Below are 19406 nucleotides of genomic sequence, written 5' to 3' on the forward strand. Positions count from 1 at the left end.
AGCCTCCCAAGTAGCTGGAAATACAGGTGTGCACCATCACAACCAGCTAATTTTTGTATTTTCAGTAGAAGTGGGGTTTTGCCATGTTGGCCAGGCTGGTCTCGAACTCCTGACCTCAGGTGATCTGCCCGCCTCAGCCTCCCAAAGTGCTGGGATTACAGGCATGAGCCACTGCGCCTCGCCTATCATTGCTATTTTTATCTTTCGACTTTGTGTCTTGTCTTTGTGTGTGTGTGTGTGTATGTATATATTTTATATTTATTTGTTTGTTTATTTCTTAGACGGAGTCTCACTCTGTCGCCAGGCTGGAGTGCAGTGGTGCGACCTCGGCTCACTGCAACCTCTGCTTCCTGGGTTCAAGCGATTCTCCTGCCTCAGCCTCCTGAGTAGCTGGGACTACAGGCATGCACCACTACGCCCAGCTAATTTTTGTATTTTTAGTAGAGATGGGGTTTCACCACGTTGACCAGGATGATCTCAATCTCTTGACCTTGTGATCCGCCCACCTTGGCCTCCCAAAGTGCTGGGATTACAGGCGTGAGCCACCACACTTGGCCTACTTTCTTATATTTTTACTGTGCTTTTCCTCTTTGAGAACAAATTATTCTTTGTGTGATTTTCTGAAACTGCATAGGCAACCTGCCTTAAGTTACTATGTGGTGTGAATGGCCACAATTAGGAAGCTATACCTTGGATTTTAACTTAAGAGGAGATATTAGTGGAATCTTCTTTTTTGAACTTTTGTGTTTTTGTTTTTTGTCTTTTTAGGGGGATGGGGGGTACAGAGTCTCACTCTGTCATCCAGGCTGGAGTGTGGTGGGGCAGTCTTGGCTCACTACAACCTTCATCTCCCAGTTTCATGTGATTATCTTGCCTTAGCCTCCCGAGTAGCTGGGATTAACAGGCATGTGCCACTATACCCAGCTAATCTTTGTATTTTTAGTAGAGACCAGGTTTCACCATGTTGACCAGGCTGGTCTCGAAGTCCTGACCTCAAGTGATCTGCCTGCCTTGGCCTCCTAAAGTGCTGGGATTACAGGCATGAGCCACTGAGTCTTGCCTCTTTTTTGAACTTTTGATTGAATCATGTCTTCTTTCCAGTCATGAAACTCCCTCACTTTCCTGGTCTGTTATTCCATAGGTTAATTTTTGTTGATTTTGGACGTTATTTATTGTTTTTATTTATTTATTTATTTTTTCTGAGACAGTCTCACTCTTGTTACACAGGCTGGAGTGCAGTGGCGCAATCTCGGCTCACTGCAACCTCCGCCTTCCAGGTTTAAGCAATTTTCCTGCCTTGGCTTCCTGAGTAGCTGGGACTACAGGCACGTGCCACCACACCTGGCTAAGTTTGGTATTTTTAGTAGAGACGGGGTTTCACCACCTTGACCAGGCTGGTCTCAAACTCCTGACCTCAGGTGATCCACCTGTCTTAGCTTCCCAAAGTACTGGGATTACAGGCGTGAGCCACCGCACCTGGCCAATTTTGTACTTTATATAACTGGAATCATACAGCATACACTCTAGTTCTGCATTTTGTTCTAAATGTTTGGGATTCATTCTTTTTGGATGTAGTTGAAGTTTTTTCATTCTTGTTGTTTAGTACTAAATGGAATCTTCTTCCTTCTGAATCTTGTTTAACAAAGACTATGCTGTGATGAATGTTTGTGGAAGAGATAAAATATAAAGGTCTTATATTTTATTTCCCTGAAGTGTAAGTTCTAAAGACATTCAAGTAGTCAGAGGACCTTTAGAGTTAAAATGATTCTTTGGACAAAATCTTAACTAGTGCCATATTCTTTCACCAGGACGAAAATGATGATGACGATGACTGGAACCCCTGCAAAGCAGCAGGGGTGTGCCTCATGCTTCTGGCCACCTGCTGTGAAGATGACATTGTCCCACATGTCCTCCCGTTCATTAAAGAACACATCAAGAACCCAGATTGGCGGTACCGGGATGCAGCAGTGATGGCTTTTGGTTGTATCTTGGAAGGACCAGAGCCCAGTCAGCTCAAACCACTAGTTATACAGGTGAAGCTGAGGGATTTTTGGAGTAGAAAGTAGAATATTTATTGTTTAAACTTAAAGCATATCTTTATTTTTCAAAACAAAACTGTAAATTGTCATCTACAAAGATTATTTCTAGATACCTATTTACTTTTAATGAGAGTAAAATATATTTCTTAGGTTTCTAATTAGTCAGCATGATCCAGAGACTTTTGAAAAAAGCCAAATGAGAAGTCACCTTTAATTTCATTGCTCAGAAATAACCGCTCTTAACTCTGTATTTATCCTTGAAGCTTTTTCCTGTGTATATGTGTGTGCTACAGGCGCTTTCTGTGCAGATTGTTTTATAACTTGTTTCTTCATTTAATACTATGTTGTAAACATTTCTCGATAATTTTTTTTTTGCACCTAGCACTGATTCCCCATAATTTTTAATAATGGCATTATTATTCTATTCTTTGGACAAAATGGCCTTTATATAATGAAAATGTTCTTGTGGAAATGTTGTGCTTGTTTTTTTATTAAAAATTGTGCCATTGTACTCCAGCCTGGGCAACAAGAGTGAAACTCCATCTCAGAAAAGAGAAAAGGAGTTTGTTATACTTGAGTTTAGTGCTTAAAGAATTCAGTCTTTCTGGATATAGCCAGATGCCATCATAGCTGCATCCTGGGAATTCTGAGTATCTGAGTAATTTTTTTTTTTTGAGGTGGGGAGGCGGGGGGCTGGAGTCTTACTCTGTTACCTGTGCTGGAGTGCTGAAGCACAGTAGTACAGTCGAGGCTCACTGCAACCTCCAGCTCCCCAGCTCAAGCAATTCTCGAGCCTTAGCCCCCTGAGTAGTTGGGACTGTGTGCCACCATGCCCAGCTAATTTTTGTATTTTTAGTAGAGAGACCAGATTTCATCATGTTGACCAGGCTGGTCTTGAACTCCTGACCGCAAGTGATCTGCCTGCCTCAGCCTCCCAGAGTGCTGGGATTATAGGCATGAGCCATCATGCCCGGCCTCTATCTGAGTAATTTATTGCAGACTACTGAAAGCATTTATACCAAATTTTTAATATAAAACTCTAAACTGGAGTTTTGAAAGATATTTTCAAATATTTTGAAAGATGTTTCATACCATGTCCTGTAAAATTACAAAAGTATCTTGGTGACTTTGAGTTAAGCCATCCATTAGTATTTCTTTTTCTGAAGTAGTAGTTAACATGAATTTTAATCTTTGTTTTGCTTTGCTAATAACTGTTATATTTTCAGGCTATGCCCACCTTAATAGAATTAATGAAAGACCCCAGTGTAGTTGTTCGAGATACAGCTGCATGGACTGTAGGCAGAATTTGTGAGCTGCTTCCTGAAGCTGCCATCAATGATGTCTACTTGGCTCCCCTGCTGCAGTGTCTGATTGAGGGCCTCAGTGCTGAACCCAGAGTGGCTTCAAATGTGTGCTGGGTAAGGGGTTTTCTTCCGGGTGAGAAAAGGAGCTTGCCTTTGCCATTGGCAAGAAAGTAGAAGGTGTGGGAGAGAAATGGATCTGCCTCACTGGAAGCCTTTTTCTGAATAACATTTTCTTCCTAATTTATTCAATTAAAATGTGGGGGAGATTCCAACTGCAAGAGCCAGTGGGAACAGTTGACTCACGGTTACTGGTTCCTGAACCACTTAGAACAGTCATGGTAACCCAGTGGGGAAATTTTCTGGACTTGGGTTGCTTTCTTGAATTGCTTGGGGACAAGAAGTTTTGATTAAGGTAGAGAGTTGTTGGCTACAAGAAGTATCATTGCTGAGAAGAGGGCAAGAGGAAAGGAAGGTAGGCAGCCTAAATGCTGAGTCAGTATAGGCTAATGTAATTGGTTAAGGGGAGGAAGTTCAAATAAGGAATATAAGGAATGGGGCTAAAAGTCTGTGAAAGGAAACAGGAGAAATGAAATGGACAGGATTTCTGTGATCGGAAACAGAAGAAATGGCAGGTGTTGGTGAAAGTACTCTGCTGCTTAGAGAGTTGTCAGATTATCAGACAGGATGAACAGAAAGTACAAATCAAATAAATAAATAGTTAATTTAAAAGACACCTGTAAAATGCCATCTTAGAGATTACCTTGGCAGAAAAAGTTGGAAGTTCACTGACACAGCCCAAAGTATCTTAATGAAAAATGAGACGGTCCTAAGGTGTGGGGTTCTTTCAGGATTAACACTGAACCCATCTGCTTTTCAGGCTTTCTCCAGTCTGGCTGAAGCTGCTTATGAAGCTGCAGATGTTGCTGATGATCAGGAAGAACCAGCTACTTATTGCTTGTCTTCTTCATTTGAACTCATAGTTCAGAAGCTCCTGGAGACTACAGACAGGTAACTGATATTTCACAGAAATGAGTGACGTCTTTGCATCCAAGTTCTGTTGCCTTCTGTGTGGAGGATATCTAGCTTAATCATAGAAGCATAGTGAGACAGGACAAGACTCTACCTTCTCTAGAGGAATTAAGAGTCCCGCCAGAGGCCTGGCGCAGTGGCTCATGCCTGTAATCCCAGCACTTTGGGAGGCCGAGGCCGGCAAATCACGAGGTCAGGAGATCAAGACCATCCTGGCTAACAAGGTAAAACCCTGTCTCTACTAAAAATACAAAAAATTAGCCAGGCGTGGTGGCGGGCGCCTATAGTCCCAGCTACTCAGGAGGCTGAGGCAGGAGAATGGCGTGAACCCGGGAGGCGGAGCTTGCAGTGAGCCGAGATTGCGCCACTGCACTCCATCCTGGGCAATAGCGAGACTCGATCTCAAAAAAAAAAAGAATCCCACTGGGCGCGGTGGCTCACGCCTATAATCCCAACACTTTGGGAGGCTGAGGCAACTGGATCACCTGAGGTCAGGAGTTCGAAAGCAGTCTGGCCAACATGGTGAAACCCCGTCTCTACTAAAAATACAAAAAATTAACCGGGTGTGGTGGCGCATGCCTGTAGTCCCAGCTACTCAGGAGGCTGAGGCAGGAGAATTGCTTGAACTTGGGAGGCGGAGGTTGCAGTGAGCTGAGATTGCGCCACTGCACTCCAGCCTGGGCAACAAGAGTGAAACTCCATCTCAAAAAAAAAAAAAAAAAAAAGAATCCCATGATTGGTTGACTGGTTTGTTTAAAGATAGAGAAAGAGATGCAAATTCCACCTACCTTAAAATTGTTCAGTTTATAGCTTAAATCTGAATATAGTGTAATTTCTCTAGTTTCTTTGTAGACAGTAATTGATCTAGAGAGGTTCCTTCATTTTGCAGCATTGACAGTTAATAGGAGTATTTGGTTACAAGAGAAATGATAGTATTCATTATGAATTTGATTGCCACACCAAATCAATAACTAGCATTTTTATTTTATTTTTATTTTTTATTATTATTATTTGAGACGGAGTGTTGCTCTGTTGCCCAGGCTGGAGTGCAGTGGTGCAGTCTCGGCTCACTGCAACCTCCTCAAGTGATTCTTCTGCCTCAGTCTCCTGAGTAGCTGGGACTACAGGCACAAGCCACCATGCCCAGCTAATTTTAGTGTTTTTATTAGAGATGGGGTTTCATCATGTTGGCCAGGATGGTCTCGATCTCCTGACCTCGTGATCCACCTGCCTTGGCCCCCCAAAGTGCTGGGATTACAGGCATGAGCCACCATGCCCGGCCAACTACCATATTTTTATGTAGGATGAAGAACTTGGGGTAAATGCAGTTGACTTAGAAAAAAGCTTTTGAAATGTTGTTTAAAGGTGTTTTAAGTTGGAGACAACCTTTAACAGTTCATGTTTTGTGTGAGCTATACCTAAAGTCATAAGCAAAGTAAACCTGAGCTGAGCACAAAAATCTTCCCTTTTTTTGAGACAGAGTTTCGCTCTTGTCACCCAGGCTGAAGTGCAATTGTGCAGTCATGGCTCACTGCAGCCTCCCGGGTTCAAGTGTTTCTTGTACTTTGGCCTCCCGAGTAGCTGGTACTAAAGGTGCTCACCAACATGCCTGGCTAATTTTTGTATTTATAGTAGAGATGGGGTTTTGCATGTTGGCCAGGCTAGTCACAAATTCCTGACACCTCAGGTGGTCTGCCCACCTTGGCCTCCCAAAGTGCTGGGATTAGAGGCCTGAGCCACTGTGCCCATCATCTCCATGCCTCTTTGAGATTGTATATGAAGACATCTTTTTTAAAGGAGTGAAGAAAATTGGGGTGTTTTCTTTTTTTTGTTTGTTTGTTTTTGTTTTTGAGACAGAGTTTCGCTCTTGTTGCCCTGGAGTGCAGTCTCGGCTCACTGCAACCGCCACCTCCCAGGTTCAAGGAATTCTTGTGCCTCAGCTTCCTGAGTAGCTGGGATTACAGGCATGCGCCCCTACGCCTGGCTAATTTTTATATTTTCAGTAGAGATGGGGTTTTACCATGTTGACCAGGCTGGTTTCAAACTGACCTCAAGTGATCTGCCCGCCTCAGCCTCCTAAATTGCTGGGATTACAGGCATGAGCCACCATATCTAGGCAAGAAAATTGGGATATTTTCTTTATAGCTCTTCAGACAACCTGTTAAATTGTTCACATGATTCTTTACCATTTCAAACCATTTTTTCCTCTATAATTTTAGCCCATTTCCTAAAAGGGCCATTCTAAATTTTAACTGTCTGGAGACCATAATGAACATAGCCATTGGCTCAAAGGACTTGACGATTTGGTTCTTGGCTATTGTGTTTCCAGACTCAAACCAGGTCCGCAGTCATACCAGTTCCTGAGTTCTTATTTTTGGCAAGACGTTGTCTATGTCCTTCCCTGTCCTTTTCAGTTGAGACTTTAAGATTTTTGCTGTGTTCTTTACAGACCTGATGGACACCAGAACAACCTGCGGAGTTCTGCATATGAATCTCTGATGGAAATTGTAAAAAACAGTGCCAAGGATTGTTATCCTGCTGTCCAGAAAACGACTTTGGTCATCATGGAACGACTACAACAGGTGCTTCAGATGGAGGTGAGATCTAAGAGCACCCCTGACTATGGGTGGGAATGGGGCAGTACTTTGACGGCTAGGTCTATTTTCCAGACTGTTCTGTCTTTTTAGTGTTTAAGTATATATTTTCTCAGAAAGATATAAAGCTTATACAAAAAAACATTGTACTTTAACATTAGCATTGCTTGTCACGGTTTACTCATATATATGTTCCACTATATGTATTATGGGTTTTGTTGTTGTTGTTGTTGTTTACTTGCCTATGTTAGTATTAGGGAAGATTATTAAGTGGTCCCAGGAAAAGTGGAAGGTTTTTATGTGAAGTATGTTTTCTTATTTTCTTTGTAGTCACATATCCAGAGCACATCCGATAGAATCCAGTTCAATGACCTTCAGTCTTTACTCTGTGCAACTCTTCAGGTATGATGGTGCCTTATCACTTCTTTTTTTTTTTTTTTTTTTAATTTATTTATTATTATTAAACTTCAAGTTGTAGGGTACATGTGCACAACGTGCAGGTTTGCTACATATGTATACTTGTGCCATGTTGGTGTGCTGCACCCATCAACTCGTCATTTACATCAGGTATAACTCCCAATGCAATCCCTCCCCCCTCCCCCCTCCCCATGATAGGCCCCGGTGTGTGATGTTCCCCTTCCCGAGTCCAAGTGATCTCATTGTTCAGTTCCCACCTACGAGTGAGAACATGCGGTGTTTGGTTTTCTGTTCTTGTGATAGTTTGCTAAGAATGATGGTTTCCAGCTGCATCCATGTCCCTACAAAGGACACAAACTCATCCTTTTTTATGGCTGCATAGTATTCCATGGTGTAGCTCCAGGGAAGATAATTAATATCTCAGTATGACAAGTTCGTGTACACACAGAACTCAAAAATGGTATAGATGATGCAGATCAGAAGCTGTTCTCAGAAGGCTTTGATCTGTGATTGATTGATTGACTGGGAGAGGAATTTCCCACCTGCCTTACCTGTCTGTCTAGAAAGATTCAAATCCTACTTACTTACAGATGGTCTAGATGTAAAATCAAACCAACTTAACTTCTCCTAATTCAATATACACTCATCAAACCTCCCGTCCTCACTCTTGTTTGTTTCAACTAACATCACTGTGTAGAGAAGGAAACTACTTGATGTGTGATGGTTCCTCTCAGCTGTATAGTTCATTTGTGTTGGCAGGTTGAATGGTTTTGGTATTTTGATCTTGAAAACCAAAAAACTCTTGGTTTTTTGTTAGGTTATTCAAGCCTTGCTCAGTCAGATTTGGTTCCCAGCTGTAGTTCACTTGGCTAAAAATAAAGCCTTGAATTTGTACCTTCATCTTTTGAAACATTTGCTGTTTGACCTAACGTCAGTGACATTAATTGAAACAAACAAGAGTGAGGAAGGAATGTTTGATGGGAGAAGTCAGGTTGGTTTGATTGTATCAAGATTATTTCTAGATCATCTGTAAATGGGTAGAATATAGGAAGGGTTGCTCTTTGTTTGTTTTATGAGTAAGAGTAAGGTGATAGGGCCTTCTCTAAAGCTGAAGTAATTTAACTATCATTCTAGTAAGACTGGACTGTGGAGGCTACCAGCAGGGATTTGTCAGACAGTAAGACACGCAATTCAGAGGAAATGACCTTCTGCACAATGGAGGATCAGCTCACGTTTGTTCTGAAATGAGAAACAGGAGAAATGTTAAAATGCATTGCCGATGACTGGTACTGTCAATGTTTTTGAGTATAAAAAGTACATTTGGCATTCCCAAAATTAAAAAATATCAAGGGACTTAATTGATTTTAAAAAGAAAAGGTATAGTGTTCTGAATGGGAGATTTGGAGTCAACTGATCTTGAACTCTTAACTCATTTCACAGAATGTTCTTCGGAAAGTGCAACATCAAGATGCTTTGCAGATCTCTGATGTGGTTATGGCCTCCCTGTTAAGGATGTTCCAAAGCACAGCTGGATCTGGGGGAGTACAAGAGGATGCCCTGATGGCAGTTAGCACACTGGTGGAAGGTCAGTGAGAAATACTGTCTGGTCAGGGAATGTCTTTGGAATGTAGGCATTTCAGTGGCCGTAAATAATTGTCACCCAGACTGGAGTGCAGTGGCACAATCTTGGAACACTGCAGCCTTGAAATCCTGGGCTTAAGTGATCCTTCCACCTCAGTGCTCCCCGAGTAGCTGGGACTACAGGTGCACACCACCATGCCCGGCTAATTTTTATATTTTTGGTAGAGGCGGAGTTTCGCCATGTTGCCCAGACTGGTCTTCAACTCCTAAGTGATCCTCCTGCCTCAGCCTCCCAAAGTGGTAGGATTATAGATGTGAGCCACTGGGCCCAGCTTAATTTTGTGTGTGTGTGAAGGTAGGGTCTCACTATATTGCTCAGGCTGGCCTCAAACTTGTGGGCCCAGGCAATCCTCCTTGCCAGGACATTAAAGAATTTTTGACTACAGAAAGCATAGTCCTTTTACTGGGGCATGAGTCACTTCAAAGTTAGATGGAACTTAAGTGCACACCACTTAAATTTGTATAACTGCCTTGTCAGTCCATTTAAATGGAGAGCCAGTTTGCAGCTAAGATTGGTAGAGGTGGTTTTTTCTTTCTTTTTTTTTTTTTTTTTTTTTGGAGACTCGTTCTGTTGCCCAGGCTGGATTACAGTGGCACAATCTTGGTTCACCACGGCCTCCACCTCCCAGGTTCAAGCAGTTCTTCTGTCTCAGCCTTCTGAGTAGCTGGGATTATAGGCGTGAGCCACTGTGCCCTGCCAAAAGTTTCTGTTTTCTTTCCTGGTACTTGCCATCACCTGATTTGGTTCGTAATGCTTTTGGACTAAGGTTGACACATCATGGTGCCTGGTATGGGATGAAATGAAACATTGAGCAAGTTCTAGGAACTGATTTTCTGATTTTTACATGTCTGACTGCAAAATTGGTTTGGGGAAGCCATATCTGACTTAAGACTCTTTGAAGGGCCATTACAAAGCACTTTAGGAATCTGGAATGCCTCTTCATGTGTGGCCTGTAAGTACATTACTAAGGCCGTTTACCTGAGGACCACTCTCCTGAGGACCAGACCTGTTTTTGGCATAAATAGCCTATGTCCAACTGGTCTGTCAACATGTGACCACTCCTCTGAAAGGGCAAAGAAGTTAATTTTGGCTCCTGGAGTGGCTGATTTGGATCTGAAGCCCAGTGCTGCTTTTCCTGACTGTGGCTTGTTTAGCCCTTGATGGGACTGCCTAAGGACCCTGTTTTGCAGCTGGCCTGCAGAAAGGACATGCTGTTATCAGATGAGAGGGTGGACAAGAGTCAGTACTGCTGGTTCAGACCATTTAAAATTAACCCCAACATTCCTTGAGGGCCATACCACTTTGTTGTATTAGCCAGAGTAAAGCCCTATTCTGTGGAGAGTGGGCATTTTCTCTGTGGTGTAAGAATTAGGGCCCTTTCAACAGTAATAAATTTGGCTTATGCAAGCCTTTAATGTCTTCATGATGGAATCAGTAACTAACTAACGTACATTCCACCCAACCTGTTGAGTGGAGTGAGTGCATTTTGGGAGAGGTAGGTTATGGGTTATTTTTACCTGCCTCTGTGTTAACCCGTGGTGCTGTCATTGGCTAATAGTTTATTTCATTACAGTGTTGGGTGGTGAATTCCTCAAGTACATGGAGGCCTTTAAACCATTCCTGGGCATTGGATTAAAAAATTATGCTGAGTACCAGGTAGGATGTGCTTTTCAAAATAGTATATTCCCATTTATACCCGATAGTCACTGTAGTGCAGACAAAACAGGTTCTTATAGCTTAAGTAGTTTTTCCTTATACATTGTCCTAAAAGGCAAGCTGCTTTATTCATTGCCTGAATATTTGAACTGGAAGTAGTCCATGAAAAACAGGATATTAGATGCACCAGATAAAGGTGGATAATTATTTGCCTAGACAGTACTAATGCGGGAGCAGCTGTAAAGTTGAGCTATCAGCACCCTGGAGAGCAAGGCTTTTTTTGTTGTTTTTTTAAACCTTTATCAGTGATCTCTCTCAGATAGTCTTTTTTCCCTTCCTGCCATGTTGGTTGCTGAAAAATTAATCTCGGCAGAGGGAAGATGTTTTCTCCTTTGACTCTAGGTTCAAGTGATAAAAGCCTAGCAGCTAGTTAAAAATAATGTCTTGCCCCAGCAGGCAGCCTTTTCTGTTAGAAGATTATTTCCTTGATTCTTGGCAGGTTTGTTTGGCAGCTGTGGGCTTAGTGGGAGACTTATGCCGTGCCCTGCAATCCAACATCATACCTTTCTGTGATGAGGTGATGCAGCTGCTTCTGGAAAATTTGGGGGTGAGTATCTACACACAATCTAATTAACCAGTCTTCTTTGAAGAAATCAATAGTTGGAAAGATAGTTAAATATCGACAGGCCGGGCACAGCGGCCTGTAATCCCAGCACTTTGGGAGGCCGAGGTAGGTGGGGTCACCTGAGGTCAGGAGTTCGAGACCAGCCTGGACAACATGGTGAAACCCCGTCTCTATTATAAATACAAAAAAAATTCGCCGGGCGTGGTGGCAGGGGCTTGTAATCCCAGCTACCCGGGAGGCTGAGGCAGGAGAATCGCTTGTACCTGGGAGGTGGAGGTTGCAGTGAGCCAAGATTGCGCCATTGCACTCCAGCCTGGGCAAGAAGAGCCAAACTCCATCTCAAAAAAAAAAAAAAAAAATCAGTGACAGGGAGCTGTGAGTTTCTAGAACATTGGCTTTGGGCTTATAAACAGGGGAGTTGTTCATTTCACGGATGATTCTAAAGAAAATGTAAAGTTAATTAAAGGAATGTGTGCTCTATTAGAGGTTTTTAAAACAAAACAGTAAAATGCAAAGGAAAAGTAAATACAGTTGTTCTTTGACTTATGATGGAGTTAGGTCCCAATAAACACATTGTAAAGTAGAAAAATCATCAAACCATCATGAGCAGGGGACTATTTGTATATCATACCTCTCTCCAGAGGTAGCCATTGTTAATTATTATACGTGTCTTTAAGCTCTATATCCAACTTTGCTACTTTACTTCTGTGTTCTTGGACAAGTCACTTGACTCTTAAGTCAGTCTCCTCATGTGTAAAGTGGGAATGCCAATACCTGGCTGGCTTCTTAGAGTTGATGTGAGGTGCAAATGGGAAAGGTTTTGTAAGCTATAAAGGACCATCCAAATATTTAAAATCAGTAGTTGCTTGTTGGAAATGAAATTTTTGTGGATCTTTGGACCAAACAAGTTTTGACTTAATTGACTTTTCCTTTTGTTCCTTGTCAGAATGAGAACGTCCACAGGTCTGTGAAGCCGCAGATTCTGTCAGTGTTTGGTGATATTGCCCTTGCTATTGGTGGAGAGTTTAAGAAATACTTAGAGGTTGTATTGAATACTCTTCAGCAGGCCTCCCAAGCCCAGGTGGACAAGGTAAGCTTAAAGCTATCTTGGCTGTTCTTTAAGTCTATCTCTAATTGGAGGGACTGTTGACAAACATGCAGCTAAAGGTGTTCAGTATGATGTAGGTTCTGTTCTTTGTGTCTTACAGTCAGACTATGACATGGTGGATTATCTGAATGAGCTAAGGGAAAGCTGCTTGGAAGCCTATACCGGAATCGTCCAGGGATTGAAGGGGGATCAGGAGAACGTACACCGTTGAGTATACAATCCAGTTCCCTTCGTCCACTGGCCAGTGTGCACTTAGCCAAATGGGCTGTGTCTATCATTCTGTAGCTTGCTTGTGAATTAGTGCCTGTTGCTTAAAGGCAGGAAGAAGGGAGAGCAGTGCCCTAATGAAGAGAGTGGCTTAGGGAAGACTGTACAGTATTGTTTTTGCTGTGCTGCTGCTTTTATTTTTCTTTTTTTTTGAGATGGAGTCTCATTCTGTTGCCCAGGCTGGAGTACAGTGGTGCAATCTCAGCTCACTGCAGCCTCCACCTCCCAGGTTCAAGCAATTCTCCTGCCTCAGCCTCCTGAGTAGCTGGAACTATAGGCATTTGCCACTATGCCCGGCTAATTTTTACATTTTTAGTAGAGGCAGGCTTTCACCTTGTTGGTCAGGCTGGTCTTGAACTCCTGACCTCAAGTGATCTGTCTGCCTCGGTCTCCCAAAGGGCTGGGATTACAGGCCTGAGCCACTGTGCCCAGCCTTTTTAATTTGTTTTATTTATTCTTTTTATTTTTTTGGAGATGGTCTTACTCTATCACCCAAGCTGGAGTGCAGTGGCGCGATCACAGCTCACTGCAATCTTCACCTCCCGAGTTCAAGCGATTCTTATGCCTCAGCCTCCTGAGTAGGTGGGACTATAGGCACGCACCACCATGCCCAGCTAATTTTTTTTTTTTTCTTTTGTATTTTAGTACAGATGGGATTTCACCATGTTGTGCAGGTTGCTCTGGAACCCCTGAGCTCAGGTAGTCTCCTACCTTGGGCTCCCAAAGTGATGGGATTACAGGCGTGAGCCACTGCACCCAGCCCTCTGCTTCTTTTTCTCATATTTCTTGAGTTTTGCAAGGGATGGGATTCTGCAAAAGTGTTGGGGGGAAGAAACCCAACATAAGTGGTTTCTGTATCAACCATGAGTGGCAGGTCCCCTACCCGCTTCCCATCCTCACAAGCTAAATTAGAGGATTGGGGAGTCAGAATTCCTGTCACTTGTTCTTGTTGCTTATTGGGGAAATTTTTTTACTTCGCCCCTTTGGTATCATTAGCTCAGGAAAAAGTTACATTTGTTTCTTCTATATTTGCCTATAGGAAGAGGAATATTTGTCTATTCTGTCGACTTGAGGAATGACACATTAGTCAAAGGAAGAATAATTTGATATAACTATATGCATTTAGTTATCCAGCTTGGACCTTGTATGATAGGGGTATAATAGTTGGAAATTTTGAAAAAGGATGTAGTCCTGCCATATGAGGGACAGGTACATCAGACCGTCTCTTTTTTTTTTTTTCTTTTTTTGAGATGGAGTCTCGCTCTGTCGCCCAGGCTGGAATGTAGTGGCGCAGTCTCGGCTCACTGCAAGCTTCGCCTCCCGGGTTCACGCCATTCTCCTGCCTCAGCCTCCCAACTAGCTGGGACTACAGGCATCCACCACCACGCCCAGCTAATTTTTTTGTATTTTTAGTAGAGTCACGGTTTCACCGTGCTAGCCAGGATAGTCTCGATCTCCTGACCTCGTGATCCACACGCCTCAGCCTCCCAGAGTGCTGGGATTACAGGTGTGAGCCACCGCGCCTGACCAATACCTTCTCTCTCTTTTATAGCGGATGTGATGCTGGTACAACCCAGAGTAGAATTTATTCTGTCTTTCATTGACCACATTGCTGGAGATGAGGATCATACAGATGGAGTAGTAGCTTGTGCTGCTGGACTAATAGGGTAAGTTATACCGTGCTTCTAAGAGCTGAATAGAACTTCTCATGGAAAATGAGAAACATGGAGTAAGGAGTTTTGAGAGTATCGCAGATGGCAACAATTCACTTCTTTGGCATAGAGATTTCTTTGTAGAACCCTTCATGTCCTGTTTTGAGTGTTCACATGATAGTTTATTCCAGACCCTCAAGGTCTCTGTATTACACCCCAATAAACTCTGATGTTGGTCAACAAATTGCCTCTGTTTAGTGAACTCTACTGAGGGTTTTATTTATCTTTGAATTATGCTAAGAAACCCATAGCACTGGTTTGGAAGGCTCAAAACATGATATTGGTATGGGGCCAGGAGCTCATTCTCAGCTGTGTTTGTTTTGCACAGGGACTTATGTACAGCATTTGGGAAGGATGTACTGAAATTAGTAGAAGCTAGGCCAATGATCCATGAATTGTTAACTGAAGGGCGGAGATCGAAGACTAACAAAGCAAAAACCCTTGCTACATGGGCAACAAAAGAACTGAGGAAACTGAAGAACCAAGCTTGGTAAGATCTTGCCTCCACTGTCCTCTTCTACTTCTTGGAGGAGGGAGGCATATTTTCTTCAGGCCATTCTGGCAAGCACTACCTTCTGGCATTTGTTTGTTTGTACTGTTTCCCATGTAGGTGCTTCTGAGTCAGGCAACCTCAGTTTTTCCTTGAGCCAAATGTTTGACTCCTCATAGTGATGGAGAGCAGAACTTTTATAACTGGAATTCACTGAAATTACCAGAGTATTTTGGGTCCTAATAAAATCATCAGTAATGTCATTTCCCCCTAATTAAATTCTCTTCTGTTTTCTATTCCTTTCCATTCTATTCTTTCTTTACAGCAGTGCTTTTAGACGTTTTCTAGCTCTAGAGAAGATTTCCAAAGTCAAAGTTGTCTGGCTCCTACTTTGTTTTTGTGTGTGTGTTTTTTCTTTTTGAGACAGAGTCTCACTGTCGTCCAGGCTGGAGTGCAGTGGCACAATCTTGGTTCACTGTATCCACCGCCTCCTGGGTTTGAGCAATTCTCCTGTCTCAGCCTCCTGAATAGTTGGGATTACAGTCACATGCCACCACACCTGACTAATTTTCTTTTTTCTTTTTTCCTTTTTTTTTTTTTTTGAGACAGTCTCACTCTATCGCCCAGGCTAGAGTGCAGGGGCGTGATCTCAGCTCACTACAACCTCTGCCCTCCTGGGTTCAAGTGATTCTCTTCCCTCAGTCTCCCAAGTAGCTGGGACTATAAGTGCAAGCCACCACACCCAGCTAATTTTTTTTTTTTTTTTCTGAGACAGAGTCTCGCTCTGTTGCCCGGGCTGGAGTACAGTGACGCGATCTCAGCTTATTGCAATCTCTGCCTCCTGGGTTCAAGCAGTTCTCTGCCTGAGCCTCCTGAGTAGCTGGGATTACAGGTGCCCCACCACCACCACGCCCGGCTGAGTTTTTTGTATTTTTAGTAGAAATGGGATTTCACCATCTTGGCCAGGATGTTCTTGACCTCCTGACCTCGTGATCCACCTGCCTTGGCCTCCCAAAGTGCTGGGATTACAGGCGTGAGCCACCAAGCCTGGCCCAGTTTTTGTATTTTTAGTAAATATGGGGTTTTATCACGTTGGCCAGGCTGGTCTTGAACTCCTGACTTTAGGTGATCCACCCCTCAGCCTCCCAAATTGCTGGAGTTATAGGCTTTTTTTTTTTGTATTTTTAGTAGAGACAGGTTTTCACCATGTTGGCCAGGCTCGTCCTGACCTCAGGTGATCCACCTTTCTCGGCCTCCCAGGTGTGCACCACCACTCCAGGCCTTGGCTCCTACTTTGAAATGCAATTTTGTTTGGAGACAGAGTCTCCTCTGTGAGCCAGGCTGGAGTGCAGTGGTACAATCATACCTCATAGAAGCCTCCAGCTCCTGGGCTTAATTGGTCCTCCTGTCTCAGCCTCCCAAGTGGTTGGGACTGCAGGCAAGAGCCTCCATGACTGGCTAGTTTTTTTTTTTAATTTTTAGAGACAAGGTCTCCAGTTGCCCAGGCTGGTTTTGAACTCCTGGCCTCAAGCAGTTCTCCCTCCTTGGCCTCCCAAAGTGCTGAGATTATAGGCTTGAGCCACTGCACCCAGACTGAAATATAGTTTTAATTTCTTTCCCTCTTAATTAGTTATCTTACCCCACAGATCTCAGTAAAATTGGCTCTTTGAGTTTCCCTCCAATCCTCTGATGTAGGTGTTAATAAGAGCAGGTGGATGGCACATAGAACAAGAAGAGTGTCATTCCTTGAAAAGTTGACAAATTCCATTCAGGCCTAGGAGCATGTAATTGTAGGAGTCAGCATTATTGGCTCTGTTGGGTATATGCGATCTCAAAGATTGACCTTTTTTTCCATCTGTTTTCAGATCTGTTACCATTGGGATGATAACCTGAGGACCCCCACTGGAAATCTCCAATCTTTTGAAAAACCTGGAAGTGAGGAGTGTGCACGGATGCTGAATGTTTGGGAATGAGAGGATGAGTGAGTGAGGCTTGAAAACACACCACATTGAAAATCCTGCCACAGCAGCAGCCGCAGCCGCCAACAGCAGCGCTGTTAGTGAGCTAAGTAAGCACTGACTTCGTAGAAAACCATAACATCGGCCATCTTGGAAAAGAGAAAAACAATGGAGTTACTTATTAAAAAAGAAAGAAAGAAAGCTGTCTCTTCCCAGGAGAGGCTAGAAGTAGCTTTTCTGTCTTTTGGCCGGTGCCGAGTGGAATGCCTGGTTTGGGGGAGGAGGAGGGACTGGGTTCAGCTGTGGTGCTTTGTTGTAAAAGGCAGCCTGGCCTTTGCTACTGAGGAGAAAGATGGAGTCTGGGTCTCAAGCCCACCTTCGCTGTACCTTTGCCACATGGTACTCTATGCTTGCCGGCTAGAAGGAGGGTGAGGGATTTTTTACAGTCTGAGAATGAGTGTGTGTGAGTGAGGCGGTATCCACATTCTCAACTTCAAGTCATTGCAGTTTCTTTTTCCCAGAAAACAAGGGGTTAGATGTTGCATTTCATAAAACTAACCGAAGTTCTGTCTACTGATGCAGCACAAGAGATGTAAAAAAAAACAAAAACAAAAAAAAACAGGAAAGACGCTCTAGGTTTTGTTTCGTTTTTTCGTTTTTTTTTTTTTTTTTTTTTTTTTATTCTAGGGAAAACACTGACGAATGGTCAGAGCTCCTATCCTGATCTTTTCATCAAGGCGCCTTTCCTAATAATATGGTTCAACTGTGAATGTAGAAGTGGGGGGGAGGGGGGAGAAAAAGAAAACTCTGGCGTTAGAGGATATAGAAAAATATAAGTACAATTGTTACAAATAACGCAGGTTTCAAAAACAAAAAGTCACAACTCAAACCAAAATTTAAATGATCAGAATTGGCAGCACAAAGAAAACGCCCTCTCCTGACTTGTATTGTGGCAGTCTGAACGCCCCCAGAAAATTGTGCCAAAGAGTTTAGAAAAATAAATACACAATAAAAGTAAACACACACATACACACAGAACAGCAAACTTCAGGTAACTATTTTGGATTGCAAACAGGATAAATTAAATGTTCAAACAATCTGATAAAATAACCATTTGGAAACTGCTTGGCCTTCTGTTCTTTTATTTGATTGACTACAATGCGGTATTGGTCTCTTGCTGCACTTCAAAACCAACAAAACAAAAAAAGTGTGTGTGTGTGAATACACAAACACACTAACTAGAACGCTTGTGATGAAAATGGCACTTGAAAAAGGTTATATTTTTCCACTGAAGTTGAAGGTTAATAAAATGGTGTCAAACGTCCCCTGGTCACACACTTTAATATTTTTTTAGAAGTGTGATGTATGATTACCATAAATCAGACTTAATTATTTTCCCTTTTACAGGGGAACAGGGCATCCTGAATTTTAGAGTCTTTCAGCAATAAGAAGGGATGTTGGTGAGCTTTGATCCTCTTTTGGTTTTGCAGTTGTTAGGAGTTTTTGCTGGCATTTTGAATATGCTGCTTTCAGAAAAACCAAGGAAGTTTTAAAATTGCTTCCTGGTCCTTAGAGGACTAAAAACAAGACCCTCATTCCCACTTTCATTTCCACTCTAGCAAAAAGTATGGTCTTGTGTTTTTCTCCAACTCCTCATTTATATCCTCCCTTCCATGTCCAAGCCTTCCATTCATAAGTGGGATTGGCTCAGTTTTGCCCATCCATATGGCAGCATCTCTAATAGCTTTTGTACAGGGTATCAGATATTGTGCCTTTTGGTGCCAGGTTCAAAGTCAAGTGCCGATCTATGAACCAGTGTACAAAAAAAAAAAAAAATCCAGGTATTTGAAGGAGAGACGCTCCATTGTGAATAAAGAGCTCATACCAGCTCCTAAGCCCTATTAAGAAGAGGCCTGGTCCTCTAATGCCTTGTTTCCATTTCAGTTGTTCTTTGAGAAACAGAATGATGTACTAACCATTCCTGATTATTAGATAGGCTTGGGTCAGGGCTTAGGGAGGGGGCAGAAATATTGGGGATAGAAAAAAAATCTGATCATTCCTCAGTGCTACCCATTTCTGTCCTGTGTGGGCTGCTTAGCTAGACAGCAGGAGAATAAAGTACACCGAGAACCATAATGAAAAAACCTTCCGTGTGTTTTGTCATGTTTTGTTCCAGGGAAGCAGTTGATGAGTGCTGTTACTAATGCTTTCTCCCAGATCCATTCAGTGGTGGAGAGGAGGAAAATGGACTGGTTGGATGTGGTCTTGGTGCCTTGCAGTTACTCTGCACTGGTTATGCATTTAATCCTCTTTTTAGTTAACCTTTTGCTAGTGGATTTTCCATAGTCTGGGTATTTGTCCTTAAATCAGTTATACCACCTAATGCAACTGGATGCAAAATGCATTCTGTCCACTCACTGTCTGGGCCTTCCCCACCCTAGTCTTGGCACATTCCTTCAAGAATGTAGTTACCGTCTGCTTGGGAAGATGTCAGTGCAAATGTGAAGAAAATGGGCATCAGACTAGGCTTTGGTTTACCACAAGTGGCAGCTGCCTATATCAATT

At 42.8% G+C, this 19406-nt stretch overlaps 1 protein-coding gene across 1 annotated transcript in view; it reads left to right on the forward strand.

Annotated features, from left to right (window-relative positions):
• The window catches only part of KPNB1 (karyopherin subunit beta 1), a 35846-nt gene extending 16861 nt beyond the window's left edge, over positions 1-18985 (forward strand). Inside the window, exons 10-22 of the mRNA XM_008012949.3 lie at positions 1809-2033; positions 3266-3457; positions 4221-4351; positions 6822-6969; positions 7297-7368; positions 8824-8968; positions 10599-10681; positions 11181-11288; positions 12253-12396; positions 12515-12620; positions 14234-14348; positions 14722-14883; positions 16749-18985. Of these exons, the coding sequence (XP_008011140.1) occupies positions 1809-2033; positions 3266-3457; positions 4221-4351; positions 6822-6969; positions 7297-7368; positions 8824-8968; positions 10599-10681; positions 11181-11288; positions 12253-12396; positions 12515-12620; positions 14234-14348; positions 14722-14883; position 16749 (1632 nt within the window). The 3' untranslated portion in view covers positions 16750-18985. The remainder of the gene's footprint in view (positions 1-1808; positions 2034-3265; positions 3458-4220; positions 4352-6821; positions 6970-7296; positions 7369-8823; positions 8969-10598; positions 10682-11180; positions 11289-12252; positions 12397-12514; positions 12621-14233; positions 14349-14721; positions 14884-16748) is intronic.
• Positions 18986-19406: the final 421 nt, after the last annotated feature.

This window comes from Chlorocebus sabaeus, chromosome 16 (genome assembly GCF_047675955.1).
Source record: "Chlorocebus sabaeus isolate Y175 chromosome 16, mChlSab1.0.hap1, whole genome shotgun sequence".
NCBI classification, from domain to species: Eukaryota; Metazoa; Chordata; class Mammalia; order Primates; family Cercopithecidae; genus Chlorocebus; species Chlorocebus sabaeus.